The 19,665-nt window shown below is 28.2% G+C and overlaps 2 protein-coding genes across 3 annotated transcripts in view; both read left to right on the top strand.

The window, feature by feature from the left end:
- Window positions 1-5,901, top strand: part of LOC145192383 (uncharacterized) — a 33,004-nt gene extending 27,103 nt beyond the window's left edge. Inside the window, exons 8-12 of the mRNA XM_090070712.1 lie at window positions 4,135-4,299; window positions 4,593-4,841; window positions 5,001-5,078; window positions 5,308-5,609; window positions 5,736-5,901. Of these exons, the coding sequence (XP_089926838.1) occupies window positions 4,135-4,299; window positions 4,593-4,841; window positions 5,001-5,078; window positions 5,308-5,609; window positions 5,736-5,756 (815 nt within the window). The 3' untranslated portion in view covers window positions 5,757-5,901. The remainder of the gene's footprint in view (window positions 1-4,134; window positions 4,300-4,592; window positions 4,842-5,000; window positions 5,079-5,307; window positions 5,610-5,735) is intronic.
- LOC149894092 (uncharacterized) lies at window positions 543-18,780 on the top strand. 2 transcript variants are annotated; one of them, XM_090070637.1, is made up of 6 exons: window positions 543-1,304; window positions 10,246-10,279; window positions 10,460-10,743; window positions 10,884-13,365; window positions 18,329-18,415; window positions 18,535-18,780. In XM_090070637.1, exons 1-6 carry the CDS (start codon window positions 872-874, stop codon window positions 18,539-18,541), a joined length of 3,327 nt encoding a protein of 1,108 aa, XP_089926763.1. In that variant the 5' UTR covers window positions 543-871; the 3' UTR covers window positions 18,542-18,780. The 2 variants fall into 2 exon arrangements, with proteins under 2 accessions (XP_089926763.1, XP_089926768.1); XM_090070642.1 differs by lacking the exon at window positions 18,329-18,415.
- Window positions 18,781-19,665: the final 885 nt, after the last annotated feature.

The raw sequence follows: 19,665 nt of genomic DNA on the forward strand, positions 1-19,665 counted from the left end.
TGCATTGGATGATCGATTCTTTTTTCTCTGAAGCACATAAATGTTGAAGCACATGACTAAATTTAGATCAAACTCACTAAGATTTGTGTAAGTCTTAATAAATTACTCAAAAAAGTTATACTGAATCAATAAAATGTATATTAGACCTCGGGCAAGAATTAAAAAATCTTCTTATAAGCTCTTTTTATATAAAGGTTGTAAAATTATTTTGTTTGTTGCTTGATTAAGTTAAACTTTCTTTTCGCTCTATTTTGAGAGTATTATACAAAGTCAGTTTCAAAAGCTCGCGGTCCGCTCGTGGCGCTATTAAAAAATGTATATATAAAAAAAAGGAGAAAAAAAATTCGGGATACTCATTTAAAAACCTCAAAGTCAAACTAATATGTCAAACAATTGGTACCAAATTTATAATCCTCTTAATGAAAATATAAATTTTGACCAATGAAATCAAGTTTGAATTCTTGAAAATATAATTTTTGACCAATCAAATTAACACAGTTTTAAAACATAATTAAGTTCAGATACGATTACGATAATCAGACATTCATTCGCAAGTTGATAAAATGTGTTACGTGCCATTAGGGTGTTGCTGTAATCTTTTAAAATTGCATTGTGGGCTTTATTTAACCAATCAAAGTCCATAGAGTTGGTAACAAAAAGTAAAAAGTTGCATTAAATTTTTATTTACTTCGTGTTTACAAAACTTTTTAGTTTTATGATCGGTACGTTTTTATGTGAGTTATCGTGCTGATTTTAGTTGTTAATGAGTTATCGTGCTGATTTTAGTCATTTTGTCAATAACGCTTCGTCATCAACGTGTTAAGACTTTTCACATATTTTCCATTGGCTTAAACCATTTTCTGCACTCAAAATGACTGCAGAAAACGAAAAATGGGATGTAATGATATCATATAATTGGAAAACGGGTAAAGAATGTGCAAAAGATTTATATAACGTTTTAACTAAAAACGGTTATAAAGTTTGGTTTGATGAACAAAACATGAGTGATGATTTAGGACGGGAAATGGCAAAAGCAGTAGCAAACTCCAAAATTATCTTATTGCTTATTTCAGAAGAATACGAGAATTCACGTAACTGTGAAAAAGAATACACGCATGCAGATCAGTGCAAGAAAATAGTCATACCTATACAAGTTAAAAATTACCTGCCTCCCGATTCTTCCAAATTAGCTCTCATCATTTCAGGGAAGATATATTATCAACTATATGAAAATAAGGAAGAAAATATGAGGAAGATATTAAAAGCAATTAAGAATCATATGGGAAAAAGACTCTCGATCAAAGGTACATAAGAGTATTTTTATAAATTAAGGTTTTTAAATTATTTTGTGAGTTAATTTATTATATTAATATAATCTATTTCCCATTTTATTTTCTCAAAATTTGAAGGAAACTAAATCAAGTTCTCAGTTTTATATAGAACACACCTTCTTTTATTTAGTTGTGTTTAGAGGATGAGTTGTGTAGGCGAGCGCCATCTCCTCAGTGTTTGTTTTGTGTTTCTTGGTCTCTTCCACCTCTCGTCATCTTGAACAGTTTAGTTTTAAAGCGAAGGAATTTAGAGCGGTATTAATAGGAGAACATTCTTTTGATTTTATATCAATAAGTATTGAAATAATTTGTGACAAGGTCTATTGCAGATAAAGAGTTGTATCCAATATTCGAATTAAAACTTTATTTAGCTTATTTCTGTAAATAAGGACTTTGTTCTATTTTGTGACACAATCCTGACCTTATGTTTATATTGCCAGAAGCAAATATAATAAATATATTCAATTACGTCATCCTCCTTACTTTTCCGTTCAGCTGACTGCTTCTTCGTTTTTTAAACATGGCAAGAAATAATTTTTTCTCTCAAAACGTGTCAAAATATTTTTTTCGAATTCAAATAAAATGCTTTATGCAAATGATGCAACTGAACCCACTATTTTATCTACCTACATGCACAAATGAAATGTGTCTTTTATTCACGCAAATACTTTTAAAAGCATTTATCTTTAAAAGTGTTGCGATTTTTTTCTTATGAACTTTCACAATTAGCAAAATTAGTCAATAAGCAAACTTGTGGTAAGTATACTCTTCTATCCTTGCAAAAGTTGTTTAAAAAGCTGCAATAAATTTTCTTTACTTTAAATAAACTTGGTTAGGAATGTTTACTAAAAAATCGTTTTGTCTAAATCTAAGAACCTTCTCGATTTATCTTCCTTTCATATATTATCGTACAAGAATATACGTGACATCTGGTGAGGGTATAATCGGAAAATAAATTTTTATTACAGAGAAAATCAGAATTTTTTACCCTTAGATCTAGACCCTAGAATCAAATTTCAAGAAATTAATAACTGTTCTTTCAAAAACTCGTAATAAAAGCACGAGAAGGTTGATTCTTCGTAATTCCTAATGATTGTCATGTTGGAGAAATTCTTACAAGTGCTTGCGTAAGCATAACTTTTAAAAGATTACTTATATAAGGAACGGAAAAATGTTTTTTTTGGTGGTTAACAGATAAGTTTGTCAAACAGGTGTAACTCGGAGGTTTTCGGTGAGGATTTCAGTGCTTGTTAATCAATTTTCATGGAAATCAAATACCGCTGAATCCAATTGTAATTGAAAATTACAAATAAATAAGCATCGTTTTTTCTGTAATGTGCACCACATACTGCGCTGTGCAGTATGCGCTTAAATGGATTTGCACAAAGCTCTAACGGCTCCAAAAATCTTTGCGGTTAATAGACATTTCTCTAATTCGATTGCGCAACTAATTTCTCAGCTTGAAAAAGAGGCCAGTAAGGACAAAAATGTAAACAGATAAAAACTCTTTCTCGAAATTATAAAATTAAAAACATAATTTCGCTCCAAAAGATGTCTCATCCCAACCCAAGCATTTTCAGACCAAACGAAGTGAAAAAAGGTGGAAGAGGGATGTATTGCTGTATTCCACTGTGCGAAAGTTCGTTTTATAATAACAATATGGAAAAGACTAACATTGCTCTATTTTCTTTCCCAATTAAGAAAAAAAAATTTGATGTTTACAGAGCTTGGTGTAGCGAAATATTTAAATATAAGCGTAAAGGAGGTGCTGATAAATTTGAAATAATGAAACACACGAAAGTGTGTGAATTTCACTATAGGCATGAGGAAATAAAAGTTAGTTCAGGGGCCAATGCTATAAACATAAAAAACGAAGTTTTTTCCGTAAAACACGAAGTTTTTACCGTAAAAAGCGAAGAAAAAAAAAGTCCATTGCTATAAACATTCAAAAAATTCCGTTTTTAAGATAAAAACTTCGTTTTTAAATCCAATGCTATAAACGAACAAGGGAATCGCCTTTTCAGATAAAAAATGCGTTTTTTCGAAAAAAAACTTCAGATAGATTTTTGATCTCAATTTTAGATATTTTCTTCGTGATTTTTGGCGGCCATTGCTGGAACAACGTTAGCGCTTCAAAATCATTGAACATTCTTTGTTTGTGTTTTTATGTAGATATTTTATAGATAAAACTGAAAAGGATTTTAGTAACTCCATAATAAACTAATTACTTAAAATATGCATTTAATCGATTATTCAGTTCCTTGTTGTGGTTCGTTAAAACGTATTTAACATTCCATTTCCTATTTATGTAGGTTTTCGATAGTAATTTTGGTTAAACAAATTTTTCATAATGTTTGACTAAAGAAAAGTATAAATAGTCAACAAATATGCCATATAATACACAAATACACAACAAAATAATACACAAATACACAACAAAATAAAATGCTGTCTAAAGAACTTAAAATGATACTAGCAATAAAGATTAGAGAAAACAAAGAGGTTCTTCTTGGGAAGGCTTGGTATGTTTTAATTAGCAAACTATTTAAATAAAAATATGTATAATTGCATTATATTATTAATATATATATATATATATATATATATATATATATATATATATATATATATATATATATATATATATATATATATATATATATATATATATATATATATATAGGTAAGCTTTTTTAGGTATGATTCCTATTATAAAATAATATATTATTATAGAATATTTAGTATTTTACTATATAAGACTATATTATACTATATATTGATTATTTATTTCATCTACTTTTAGGTCCATCTATTACTATGAGGCATAGAAATAGAATTTGGGAAGACATAATGTCACATTTAAATAGTTTAGGGGCAAAAATTGAAGATATCAACCAGCTACGTAGTAGAGAGTGGGATTATTTGCGAAGAGCTACAATGCAAAATTTTGCTAAGAGTCTAAAAACAGGTATAGTTTTGTTATATATATATATATTTATATATGTCTGTGTGTGTGTATATGTATATATATATATATATATATATATATATATATATATATATATATATATATATATATATATATATATATATATATATATATATATATATATATATATATATATATATATATATATATATATATATATATATATATATATATATATATATATATATATATATATATATATATATATAATTAAATATTTTTGTATATATATATTATATATACAAATATATATATAATTTTTTTTTTTTAAGGTGCTGCAGGGAGACAACTAACAGAATTAGATAATGTTGTTTTAGACATTATTGACAGGAAGTCAATAAATGTATCTGGAATCGATGTTCCTGATTTTAATATCTCTTTTTGTACAACAGATGATGCATTGTCATCCACTCCCAACCAACTTTCCACTCCCACTGCCACCCTTTCTTCATCAAGTAAAGAAGTAAACTTTACTTTGAAACAATCTTCTGATACAGCTTCTTTTATTTCGTCTATGTCTGGTATATTTTTCTTTGTTGGTTAAGACTAGTTGTGTTATAAAATACATATATATATATATATATGTATTTTATAAAATACATATATATATATATATATATATATATATATATATATTTCTATTTCTATAGTTTATAGAGTTAATTGATTGTTTATATTAGATGCAAGATTTGATTGTATGTCCTCCCCTAATTTAGACAATACCACTCTTGTTAGTGACAGTTGTCAGATACTTCAAGGTAATGCAATTTATAAATTAATTTTTTTTAAATCTCAGTTGTTTAATTTAGTTAATTGTAGGTTTTAGACTTATAATTATATAACAGACAACATCAATTTGTGCTTAATTTTTACACAACTAGTATTTCCAAAACCATTAAAAACTTCTTATTTTTAAAGGAATCTAAACCACCTTTCTTATTATTTTAGTTAACTGATCTTGTTTTGACTCCTAGAATTAAATTTTAGATTCAATTCAAAATAAACCATCAAGGGGGGCATTAAAAAAATTAAAAAGAAAACAAGCTAGAGAAAGTCTCCTGGTAGATGGAAGTTTTAAAAAATTGAAAGTAAGTGTTTTACGGTTAGAAAAAGAAAGATTAAAAAAAGAACAAGAATTAAGAGTAAAACTTCTGAAATTGGACGTTGCTCTCAGACAACAGCAAATTCGAAAAGAAAAGGCTTTAACAATATGTTACACAACAGCAACAAAGCTAATGAATGAGAAATTGCAACCTTCAAACCAGCAACATTTTGTAAATACAGAAACGGTATTTTAAAATTAATTTGTAATAATATTTAGTATGACTTTATCATTAACAAATTTTTTGTATTTAGTATAACTTGTAGCTTGTATTTAGTATAACTTTATCATTAACAAATTTTTTTTGTTTTAGGAGGAAATTCTTGAGCATTAAGAGAAGAGCTACATCATAATTTTATGTTAAATTTCGAAAAATGTTGTATAACTATATTTAAACATTCACCTTGAAGGTATTTAACTGTAAAGCCATGACCAATTACATTTTTTAGTAACAATAAAAATATAACTTCAACCTGAAATTGTTCTTGTTATTTCATTTTTTTTATCACCATTACCTTACAGTAATAAGTTCTGTAAAACTTCACACAAACATTAAGACCAATGCTGTTGCGATGTGAAATAGATACAAGCATCACAACTATATATAACTATATATAAGGTATTGCATTGGCTAGTGGTTGATTTTAAAATTTAAACAAAACAATATCTTTCATATTTTAAATTTATTTTGTAATCTAGTTTAATATTAATACGATCATATCTTAATTTTATGCTATTAAGCATTTTTTACCTTTTTAAAATACTCTTAATAAGAATTGCTCCTAACAACAAAAGCTAACAAATCTCCTAATTTTTTTTTAAGCGTGTTCTATAAAAAAACAAAATACACATACTATATAAAAACAGATATAAACATATATTTTTATGGTCTAATATTTTATAAAAATTTCTTGCATTTATTAAAAAGTCATTGTGTGAATTTTTTTCCAATTTTAATTCAACTAATTTAGGCACAAATCTATGATCCATGTCAAAACTATTTTGATAGATCCTATGCTCTAGAGCAAATTGTATATGAATTTTTAAACAATACTTTTAAGTAAAGTAGTTAAGTAGCTGTAATCGTCTATTCAAAGCTCCATCATTCTGATTTTCTTGAGCTAGATTTTCATCAGCTTGTTCTTCTTCGCGTTCTTCAAAGTCATTACCGTTGTCTTCATGTTGAATACAAAAGTTATGGATAACAAATCCACACATGATAAGCTTAGAGGCATCTTCGACCTTATGCAAACGAATTCCAGTTTTCAAAGCATAAAACCTGTTTTTGACAATGCCAAAACATCGCTCAATTATGTTTCTAGTTTTTCTCTGTGCTTTGTTGAAACGTTTTTGAGCTCCGTCTGGATCACCAGGAAAAGGTGGAATTAACCATTCTCGACATGGGTACGCAGAGTCAGCCAAAATTACAGCTCCATTAAATGGAAGCTCTCCAATTTCAAACTTGTTCCATAGGTTACAATTTCTTAGAACCTAATAGTAGTAAAATCACAATATTTAAATTTACTGTAAGTTACATTATAATACATTATATTAGTTAGTCTAAGTTACATTTTAATTAGCAATCATAATAGTTCAAATAGTATGTTCAATATGAACATACCGAAGAATGTCACGTACTAGTTGAATACCCAGCATTAGTGAACTAACAATTGTAAAATATAACTTAGTGACAGGCTTACATGTGCATCATGCCACCTTCCTGGACTGTTGGTCGATGCATAAAATATGGACGTGTCGGGTCCACATACTGCCATTGCATTTATGCTATGGACATGATGGCGATTGATTAGAGAATCTTCATCTGCTTGAGGAGGGTTAGAAAGGAGTATATGAGACCCATCCAGAACACCACATACGCACGGAAAACCTCCGATTTCCATAAACTTTTGTGGAAGAGTGGAGCAATCATTCGGCCATTTTATGATCTCTTGTCGAATCTAATCTTATAAGATAACAATTTTTCTCTTTACTAAACTTAGTTTTTAATTTTCACACTAAAATAAAAATAATAAGCAACTTTATATGACAACGTAAAACTTTCAATAGTTTTATTAACTTAATACACTAACATTGAAAATAGCTTCTCCTACACTGTGTATAATACGATAAATTGTGTTGGTAGAGATTCCATGACAGTCTCTGAGAACATGAAAAAAAACATTTGTGCCAATAAAATGAAGAAATACCATTATCTGGAAACGTACTGAAATGCTTTTATTTCGCTTAGTATAATGTTGCAAATCATCTTTAAGCCTAGTTTCTAAAAAATCTAATACAGCTCTTGGTACTCGATACTGTTCTCGAAAAACGTTGTCAGAAACATCTTCGTTAAAAAAGCGACCATTAAACTAAAATGAAATTGAAAAACAAAACAAAAATATAATTTCTGCGCCTATTTAGTATGATTTCTGATTTTGTTCGATAAAAAATCATTAAAAAAAAACATCAAAATTTATTAATTTTAAGTAATGTTTTAAACACCAACCTCTCGAGGCAATCGGTGGCGAAGCTCATTTTCTGCAACTTCGAAATCTAAGTCTTCATCCGAAAAAATTAAATCCATGTTCCTATTTTAATTTTACACAGTTTTTTAAACACCAAATAATAGAATGTAAAAATATTTATAAAAATAGAATAGACAGCACAGCCTACTTTATAACTAATAAAATTTGTTAAGTAGGCCTACTTAATAAAAATAAAAAAAAAAATTTTTGTTATCAATGACGTAAACGGATAAAAAAAATTCGTGAACTTTAGTGACGTATACGTTTTATGCTTTATAGCAATGGCCGAAAAAAATACAAACAGCGATAAATTCCTCGAGATTACGAACTTTTTTTCGTACGTGAAAAATTGCGTTTTTACGAAAGATTTTTTTTCTCGAAAAAAACTTCGAATTGTTTATAGCATTGGCCCCAGGATGCGGTAAAAAAAACTTTAAAATCAGGGAATGACGTTCCTAGCATTTTTTCATTCAAGACACCACAAGATAAGTTACTTAGAAAATCTCAATGCAAAAAGTTAAAATATCCAGAGTTTACAACTAATATTGATACTGAAACTCATACAATAATCGATTCTACCAAAAACTTAGATTGTGAAAGTTGTAAACTTTTATCATCCGAAAAAACAATCATAGAAAAAAAAATAGAATTATGTCATGAAAGTTACAGAAGCTTGAAGAATATAAAACTTTAAAAATAATAAACGACCAGCTAAAAAATAATATTTTTAGCTACCAAAATTTTGAAAAAGAAAAATTAGTTTGCCGCTATTTGTTTACATTTTTGTCCTTACTGACCTCTTTTTCAAGCTGAGAAATTAGTTGCGCAATCGAATTAGAGAAATGTCTATTCATGTCATTTGCAAAAGTATTTATACAGATACTTGCGCAGGCCGAAATAAAAACCGAAAAACATAGTTGTCATAATCGTCTTAACAAGAATAAAACCACATGCGCAGACCGGATACTCACAAAAGAAACTTTATTCCACTCATTGTGCAATAGTTAACAAGGTGATGATAAACAATAGATAATTATTTGGTCAGTACGACCATCTAACTTGTGAAGCAAAATAAAACTTCGATTGTTTTGTCTTATACTCAAGAAAAAGTTCACAACTTTTGATGAAACCTTTAAGAAATCTGGTGATAATGCTTTTAATAGGAGTTTTGATTGAGAACATGTAACTTAATTTTTAATACAAGTAGCTGTAAAAAAAAAACAGTTGAATACGGTCAGCTAAAAGATTGTTTACATAGTGGCACAAATTTATTGTTTTATTTCTGTATTGTTGCCATCAGAAAATCAAATTTTGCAATTTATAAACTAATGTTTTGTTAAACAAAGTTTATTGTTACTCATATGAAAAAAAAAAAACAAGTATAGTAACATAAATCAATTGAAATAACATATATTTATCTCAAGACTTCAATAGGGTTGAAACAACTAACATTGTATGCTAATCAAGTTACATTTTACAACTGCAAAATCACCAACCTTAAGTACTTCATTAGGTGCAGGCTACTTGTAAGTTATGTAATTGAGATTTTTTGCTTATTAGTTAATTTTACTTAAATACAAAACTTTAAATACAAAAGTTGTCTTACTCAAATCTTTATTGAGGGGTTCTTTTGCAACTTTGGTTGCATCATTAGCTGCCTGAATGCAATAATCTGCTGTTTTTGAATGGCTTCCAGCATCAACTGCAGAAATGAGATAGGGTTGGCTTCCATTATGGTTACTATGAGCAATTATAGGATAATTAATGACCGTTCCTCAACTATCTTGAATTTGGGTAACAGCACAATGATCAGCAAGATCATTTTTCATTGAATTGATTATTTCTTTATTTACCTTTACTAAGAGTTCTGAAGATATCTGTTTTTTTATTTGGTGGCTTGTATTAAGTTCTAAGTTTTTTAATCAGCTTGGTAATTTCAAAATTTTCTACTACGTTGAATGGTATATTTGCTGGAAAGAAAAACCTTGCAACTTGCAAATCCAGTTCATCCCTCTGATTACGTGTTGTTGTAACAACAAATTTAGAAATAGGTGTTAGTCGTTACATTTTCGTTGGAGTTGAATGAAAAATTGAATATACCAGTAAAAATGAATAATAGCTTTTAAATAACTATAAACTAATCCAACTTTGTTACAAAAGATTTGTACAAAACTAGATACTTTGCTTTATCAAAAACCCAAAAACCCGATAACCCAAAAACCCAATTGGGTTTTTGTCAACCTTGTTTAAAACCAGAGTTGGTTCAAATGATTTTTAATAAAATTTTAAAATTTTTAGAAACACCAAAGAGCCCAGACATAAAGAGTAATCTGTAAGACATCATATATTTCTTTATTAACTTTTTTGGTGCTGTGAATCCTAACTCTTAGATACTGTGCCTAATCTTAATACATAGCTCTTCTCTTTTCTTTCATATTTTGAAATAAAAGAAAAGTCCAAAAAAACCATTAGAAATGCTTTAAACTTAATGCTAAAAATCCGTTTTGTTTAGAGTTGTAGAAAATTTACCAGGTGGCTGTGTGTTCAAGTATTTACTGACAGACAATGAGCAACTCACAAAGGTGGAGTTTAAACCTAAAGAAGCCGAAATCCAATGGGAAGTTATCAGTAAAGGTTACCACAAATCAGATTCATATTATATCACCAAACAGGAAGAGAAAGTCTTATTTGTTAAAGTTGAAAACTTTAAAGATTATGGTAAAGTTGAATTTAAATTTTCGTTTGAAGACTCAGAAGGAAAAAAGAAGCCATTACGTTTTGAGGTTTTGATTAATGGTATACATTTAACTTCAAAATGTGAATCTTAAAACATTTTAATTACCTGATAACTTTAAAAAATTTTTGTTAAAAGAAGTTTTGAATAATTTGATAACTTTTTCTTCAATTTTTAATTTTTTTTTTATCTTGTTTTTAAGAATGGTGCAGCTACGAAATTTCATGTAATCAATTGAGCATCATAATACCTGATCCATGTTTCAGCAAAAAGTTCCATTGGATTGATCAAAATCCTCCGATGCCAGAGTACTTGGATTGGAGAGTTAAAATAAATCATGAATCTGAAATATCAAAAGAAAAACCAATAAGAGAGTTTGCAATGGATTATTTTGACAGAAATTTTGTTGATCTTAACCAAGTTATTTGTTTTCCACCCTTGATTGATGAAGAAATGAATATTACGTGCATTCCGCGGTTGTTTACTAAACTGTTTAAAGAAAAAGTTACAGAAGGTATTCGTGCTGTATTATATGATTATGACCTATATCACCATGCAACCTTATTAAATTTTAAGCCTCAAGAACATATCAAGCGATCTTCAGCCAATAGAGTTGTTATATTTTACTCAAAAATAAATTTGATTTTTATTGTTCGTGCTGCTTCTTCATCAGATTGCATCAATCAAGAGTGTAAAAACTGCTCTGCTGATGTCAAATATTTTGCAAGTATCAACAAACTTGTAATAGAAGAAAAGCCTTTAACAATATTAGGAGTAGTTGCTTGTTGTTCAGTCGAAAGAAAGGACTTAGAACAAGAATTAACTTTCCAATATTCTTCCAAGTTTCCTTTGTACAATGTTTTATTTATATGCCGAGATGAACTTGATAAATATGAGACTTTCTGCAGTTGGTGGCGCAGAGAATTCTATAAATACTGTTTAGATAAAAGTTCTCAAACAAAGGATGAAGCACTTTTTAAGCAACTCATAGGGTTAACCATGTTGATTATAGCTAAATGTAATGAGGTAAACCTGCCCACACTCAAATCAGATACCTTAAAACAGATTAAATCATTGATTCTTAACCCTGAACAGGTGAATGCGATAAATGACAAGGAGCTTAAAAAAATCATCTCTGGTGGATTTGGCTCTGGAAAATCTTTGGTTGGAAGAGAAATAGTGAAAAACTTTTATTTAAAGTCATCAAAAAAAGCCACTATATTTTACATTTGCTGTGACCATTTTTCATTATTACAATGTGAGATGAAAGAGTTTACTGATAGCTTAAAGAAAGAATCAAACAGCAATGTTGAAATCTTGTGTGAGAACTTATTAGAATTATGGCAACGTATGTGTAAAAACCAAAAATTCTATGAAAACAAAGATATTTCTCTCCCAAAGTTACTGAAATACTATTGTAAAAATAGCAGTACTGAAGTACACTTTGTACTAGATGAACTTCCTGGAGAATATGTTAGAGAAGAAGATACTAACAAGTTTAAGAAATTGTTTTCCTCTTTTTTAAAAGATTCTTTAGTTGTCTTTATACTTAAAAGTGTTGGGAAGAATCTATATTTAAATAGAGATGGTGAAATACAGATATTAGATAATACTTGCTTTAATAAAGAAAAGGTAGGGATGAAGAATATAGCTCTTAAAAAGTCTATGAGAGTAACAAAACGTATTCAATTTTTAATTGATTCTGCTCAAGACACCCTTAGTAAGTTAAATACTATTTTGTTTAAGAATTCAAACGTAGAAACAACTCATGATAAAGATCATGACTCGTTTAGTAATATGGTAATAGTTAGTAATGAACAAATAACAGAAACAAAAACAGAGATTAATAATTTTAACACTTCACAAATTATTACACAGCAAGAAGGTTATCATGACTATGGTTTAGATCAAGAGGTAAAGGTAGCACCAAACAATGAAAAGTTTGCTGGATCAAACAATTATATTGAAACTCATTATGTTTTTGATCATGGGGTTAGTGGACATTCAATTGAAGGCGAAAAACCTATAATAATCTTTCTTCCTTCCTTAGTCTGGACAAACGAAAGTTCTGCAAAGGTTTTATCAGTTGTATTGGAGAAGATTTGTTTTGACAAAGTTAGGGCCACTACTGTTATATGTAGCAACATGGATGATATTAAAGTGGTTTCGTATGCAATTGATATTATTGAAAATTATGAATCAGTAATTTATTCACCATATTTACAGAAATACAACCCAACAATTGAAAAAATGATTTCCGTGACCAATCAATTTAAAGAAAGTCAACTAAATGTGCTTGTAGCTGACAGCAGAGCAATGTGCGGAGTAGAAACAGAAGTTGTTATTGTCTTAGTGAAACCAGAGGAGTATTATTTTAGACATGCCATCGCAGAGATTTGTGCAAGATGTTATTCAAATTTAATAGTTCTTGTTTTACCTTCAGAAAATGCAATTTTCAAAAAGGGTGGGACCATTCAAGAAGTGTTTGATAATTGGTCTGAAGACGTTGTTGAAAAGATCCAAGTTAAAATCAGTAATGATGAAAATCAACTATGGAGTTGTAAAGATTGCAATCGCTATATAAATGATAAATGCAAAGAATTTAAAGATCGCGGGGCCAGAAAGAACTTTATTGAATATATTGAAAATGATCGCTTCAAAATTAATGATGAAAATGGCATATTGTAAGTATTATATTTGGTTTTGTTTAAGTATTTAAATCTTTTTGTTAATCTATTCACACAAATATGCTCGAAATTTCACTGATAACGTGAAATGTAAAAAAAAACAGCAACTTTATTATTCTTATTTATTTTTTGGTCTTGCTCAGGATAAAAAATTTTATAAGCTTACACATAAAATCTTCATACTTTTGTACTATAAAAGTAGTATGATTTTCATTTTTGTACATAGCTACCGTAAAAATAAAGTTTTACCGTTTTTTGGTTTACATTTTGATGATTTCTTAGCTTTGTTTTGCCATGTTTGCTAACCTCAATGGAATTTGCTGAATACGTTGCCGGCTGTCTAAAAATATTGTTTTGTTTTTTTGTTTCATTTCTAGTACCGTTGTCTTATATATTACTTATACTTATCTGGTTTTGCTATGTGCATATTATTATTTAAAACATAACTTAAAAATGAAGTTGAATAATTTGGCATGTTTTCTAAGAAAACGTTTTCTGAAATTTGGAAATATGTTTTAACTTCAACAAGGGATCAAAATATTGTTAAGTGCAAACATTGTCCTTCAACTTTTAAGGCAAAACAATCAAGAACAGCATTTCTCTAACATTTGAAAAAAGTAGAAAATAAAAAAATTTACGTGAGTTTCTCATCACACTTCATTGACGGGATTGACTTTAAGCTTGAATTCAAACCCTAATCCGAGTGAAAATGAAATAGTCGACATTGGGTTATTGCTAGCTTTTCCAAGAAAAGGTCCTTGTGATTTTTTTTTCTAAAATTGTTGCTGTTGATCTTATTCCCACAGAAATGGAGTCATAAAGTAATAAAGCTCAAAAGGATGGGCTTAAAATAACGAGTTCAAGCCGAACTACTGTTTCAATGCTTTTGGAATATAACAAAAAAAAAAAAAAAGAAAGAAAATTGAATGACTTATCCAAAATATTCCAATGGAATAATGAGGATTGTTGGACTTAAATTTATAAAAACAGAACTTGAAGATTTTGAGATCCTAACAGTCATAATTTTAGAATAGTTACAGATGGAGTCAGTGTAAAGAAAAAAAACTGGAAGATTCTCTCAGATCACTCATTGTCCATGGAACTTGCTTGGCATTATTTTATATACTTACGAAAAAGCAAACAATCAAGTAAAATAATTTTGGAATGTCAACATAGATGAGGTTACTGAAAAGTTGATGATTATCATCAAAAAGTTAATGATTTCTGTCCCACTTAATGAAAATGTTTTCGAACTATGAGAACTTCATGAAAGAGTATCTAAAAAATTCACTTGGTTGAAAGAATTTTTAAAAGGTCATCTTTGATAAATAATAATTTTTGGCACAGTTGTCTTCAAGATTACTTTGCCTAATATTATTTCAAGATTTTTTTGTCTAATATTATAAGACAAGCTTCCAAATATCTGATGTATATATATATATGCCTGATATATACGAGGTTTGTTTAGAAATTACTAAAACAGGTGCTAATGTTCTTTTTAGAAGAGGTACTACTCTTTTTGGAACTAAAATTATTCAAAATTTTTTTAACAGAAATAAAAGAACAAGATGCAGCTATATCAAATATTTTTTTGGTTTCAAAGATGAATTTCGCTTTAAAGTCTTTACCACTATCATCAGTTGAAGTAGAAAGATATTAAAGTACAGCTGAATTTTTAATAAATGAGCTGAGAAAACTATTGAGTAATAAAATGATTTACACATGTCTTTAGAGTTCTAACTTAAAATTTTAGTTATCAAATTTTGTAATATTTTGCTTCATTGTTTGGAAATTGCTTAAATTTACTGAATCTTGTTAATTAATTTGAAACAAATTACTTAAATTTACTTAAATGATTTTTTCCCATTACTTTAACTTAAGTAGTTGTAATTTCTTAAAAGGGTTTACTTATGAAAAATCTCAAAGGTTTTCTGTATTTTGGGTTCCCTTTGAAAACTGATTTACATGCTTGGTAATTCCATGTAAAAGTAGGACAGACATTCCATCCACCCCCTCAGATTTCCATCAAATTTTAACTTGTGGTACTGTTAATGAAACATGAAAAAATGCAAAATTTGAGCTCCAACTTCGAATGGTTTAAAAGTTATGGTGTTTTGAAATTTCGCCCAAAATGCCATGTCTTTTGTCCACCTCTGCCATGATGGATTTTATAGCATCATCTTTTTTTTTGAATAATTCAAATTCAAGAGGAAGTGAACAGCTGAAAGTTAGTCCTTAATATTTAGAGAAAAAAACACAAATAAAATTTTTTAACAGTCGTTTTTTGATTTTAAAATGGCGAAGACAAATTATCTGTTTTTTAGCACGAGTCACACTTTTACTAATTCCTGAAGTTGCCCAAATCTTATGGGCTTGAATTTTCAGATGAAAGAAGAGATGTTAAACCACCGCCATATTGATGGTTTTGGATTTTGAATCATTATAACGATATGTTATTTTTTACAATTTTTAAGAGTAGAGAATTCAAAGATGAAGAGGAAACAACCCAATTCAAAGTTGCAGAATGTTAAAAGTTTAAAAATAGATTTTGCTTTAATCAAGATGTTGTTAGATGTCTCAATGTAGCTATGTGAAATCAATTGTAATATAATTAGCCTAAAAATTTTTTTAATTTTAGACTAAATAATTACGAAGTTTTTTTTTTATGTTCATTTTTTTAATCATCGTAAAGTTTATGACATGGTCAGAAAGGTGAATTTAATACTGGGTATACCCAACATAGGTCGATATTTTTTATCACCCTTAGATCCTAGGTACTGTTTAATTTTTATCAAATTATCAGTATCAATATGGTATAATTAAAAGTACTTAAGTACACACGCTAGTGCAAATTCAAGTGCCGTGTCATTTTATGAAACGCAGTAACTTAAATTTTTTGATTTATCAGTTTTCTTAAAATACCATGATATATTGTTATAGCTAGGCAAATTTAAAAACAAAGGTAATTTTGTCCAAAGTATTTGTATTATAAAGAACTTTTCATAAAAATATACTTTCTATTGATTTTCGGTATCCAAGTGTTATGTGTTATTTTTGTTCTTTTTTAAATCTGCTCAGCATCTTTTACAGATAGAGGGATTCAAAAATCTTCTTCAAACAGCCTTTTTCTTTTTATATTCTTCTTTTTAAATATTTTTTTAATGTTTTTAAACTTCAAAAGAAGCTTAAAAGTTTAGCCAAGGAATCAATTATGTAGCTATAACTTCAAAAAAAAAAAAAAATTGTATCCAGGATTTCTAAGCATCCAGTTTCATTCCTTTCCCTCGTTGTTATTATTGCCCTTAGGAGATTTAAAATGGTAGGGTGCAGTGGCTTAAGTTAATGAATATAGTCTGTAGGCAATCTTATATTAGTTATGGCATTTTCATGAGCAATATTACCCGCCTCAATCGTCTTGTCGCTATGAAGACTGGCAAAAAAAGCTAAACGATTTTTTTAGAGGATTTTTTTTAGAGGACTTGATAACAGCAGCGAAATGTCTCAGTCAGTGTATGAAAATTATGCTATCAGTTCTCTCCTTTAAAGCTGGACTGATAGTACAATTTTCTATAGACCAAGAAAAGAGCTGCAAAGCCAGCAGAAGCTTTTATATTAGCGTGTATAAGTTTTACAAAACATTAACTTTTGGTTTTTTTACTTTGTAATTACTTTAGTAGACAATTTAAATCAGTATGTTTAGTCGAATAAAAACTTTATAACATCGTCTTCAACGCTAACTTTTTACCTGCATATATATTTTTTTAAATTACTCAGCAACAACTTTTGAAATACAAAATTTTGAACCCATTGAAGAATGTTGTTTCTTTTTCTTACATATACTGCAGTTATGGTTTCTTTAAAAGTACGAGCAGTTGGATCCCAACAGACATTAACTATCAATTTCTTTTCTTTGTTGTTAAGTTCTATCCAAGTTGAAATTATTAAACATTTTTTTTATTGTTTAACTAATTTTGAATATAAATTTTTAAGTTTTGTTTTACCTTTAAGAATTAAAAAATTACCGCTCGAGTTCCATTAAGCTCTCTGAGTTTCTGTGATTGAATGCAATATCGTTTCTCATAAATGAAAATTTGACTGATAAAACTCAATGAAACAATCCTAAAATGTAATCTATGTTATCAATAATAAAAATAAGATGTGGCATCCTGAGAGTTCTTATCCCTGTTCCATGAGTAAACTGGTCATTTATTTTTCTATTTATAATCATTTCAATTTACTTACAAGAAAAGTAATTGAAACAAAATCTGCGTCTCTGTAACTTATAATTATATATTTTAATATATAGATTGAAACATAAAAATTTTAAACAGTGAAATAAACGAAATTATGTGAACGAAATTACTTTTTAAATGAGTTTTTATTCTTAATTTATTATTAGTCATAATTTTTTTTCAGTGCATAAAGTTGGTATCTTTTTTCTCAATTTCTTTAAATGCATCATAACTACTCTTTCCTTAGGTTTAAATGTCCCATGGTTACATCATAAAATGATAAACAACATTTTAGCTTAACTTTCACCAATCATCGAAAATTAAAGCATTAGACGGTAGATCACTTGTTAAAAATATTACAAATATGATGATCATATCGCTACAAATAATTCTATAAACAACCTAAATAAACACTATATTAATCAATATTAGTAATATAGCATTAAACTCAAACCTTCTTCAATTTTCTGAATTATATGCTCTTCCATATTAATTTCTGTTGCTATGCAAGATTGAATGACATTACTATTTGAAACTAGCTAGTAATTAAATTAAGTGACAACATTAAATACTAAATATAAATTTTAAAAAAGTCATTTCAAATTTTACGGAATATTAAATTACTTCCATAAAATAAAACTAATTTAAAATTATAGAATTAGACAAACCGTCAACAGATTTTAAAGTTTGTTCTAGTTCAATATCAGTGGTATCTTTAACTTTTACAGCTTTTTCATATCGAGCACGAAGACTTCTACCCTTGAAATTCCACAGATTCCAAAACTAATAACTAATTATATCCATCACAAGAGACAGTAAATTTATTATATATTGATATATTTATGAGTTTAATTATTTCTTTTATTATCTTTAGCTCCAACATTTTTTTAAACAAACGTATTTAAACAAAATAATGAGAATTATTTACCTTTAGGTGTTAGACAAGGAAACATTCAAATGATACATGACTGCAACTTTTACTTCTTCATTAACTTCCTGAAGAAGTTGATTTATCTGGTATATTGCATCAACCCAACTGAAAAAAATGTCTTTTATGAAATGTTAAAAATTTTTTCATGTTCTAGGTTTGAGCTTTAAATATAGTATTCAATATTTATTTAGTTCAATAAGTGTTTTATTGTAAAAGTATATTAATGGAGAAATGATATTTGAAATTTCATTAGTATTTAAATATATATTTAAAAGCTCTTTTTAATACTATTCTTAAAAATACAGAAAAACCATTTTGAAGGTAACCTTTCTCCAGACTTTAAATTAAAAAGGTTTCCAGATATTTCATGTCTGCAAGCACAACTAAAAACTTCTGTTTCGTCAAGTTTTCTGTTTGCTTTTTTAGATGTCGGTAACTTTTTATCTGCTTGGTAACATCTTATTTTTTGTTACTTGATTAACACATGTAGATTAAAAGAAATATGTAAAAAAAAAAAAAGTTCCGAAGATTTGTAAGAATTTAAACAATAACCTTAATATAATCATCTTTTGATTTTGTAAACAATGCTTTGCAGAATCACTTAACAACAACATTCCCATCTAAACATTAAACATTCTAAACAGAAACATTCTAAAAACAATGCTTCCATCAAATCCATTCTTTACAGCAGAATGCTAGAGTTGGATGGGCAAAAGAACATTGCCAGAGACTATTTTCCAGCAAAAGACCTACGGCACTTGGAGAGCACAAGCATTCACCTACATGACTCATGTTGTCTACATAATTTATAACAAGTACTAACAAACAAAAAGAAAGGATCACCATTTCTATTTGTTTTGAAATTACAATCATAATAGCTCAAAATAACTCACACCATATTTTAAGTTATAACCATATTTTTGAAAGATATCAAAATTTTGGAATCTATCACAAATTAGCATTAATTAATATTAACACCCAAAGCATCAAACAGTGCCAGTTCTTTACTCAAAGTAATTACATATTGACAACTAGATGATTTTATGATTTGTTGCTCACCTTTATAAGTCTTTTTATTGTAAATTGCAATATTTTTAATATGTAACACTGGACAAAAAAACTTTAAATATTTTT

Source organism: Hydra viridissima, unplaced genomic scaffold (genome assembly GCF_058129835.1).
Source record: "Hydra viridissima isolate aposymbiotic clone 2 unplaced genomic scaffold, HvirCarnegie_v1 scaffold_1, whole genome shotgun sequence".
Taxonomy (NCBI): domain Eukaryota; kingdom Metazoa; phylum Cnidaria; class Hydrozoa; order Anthoathecata; family Hydridae; genus Hydra; species Hydra viridissima.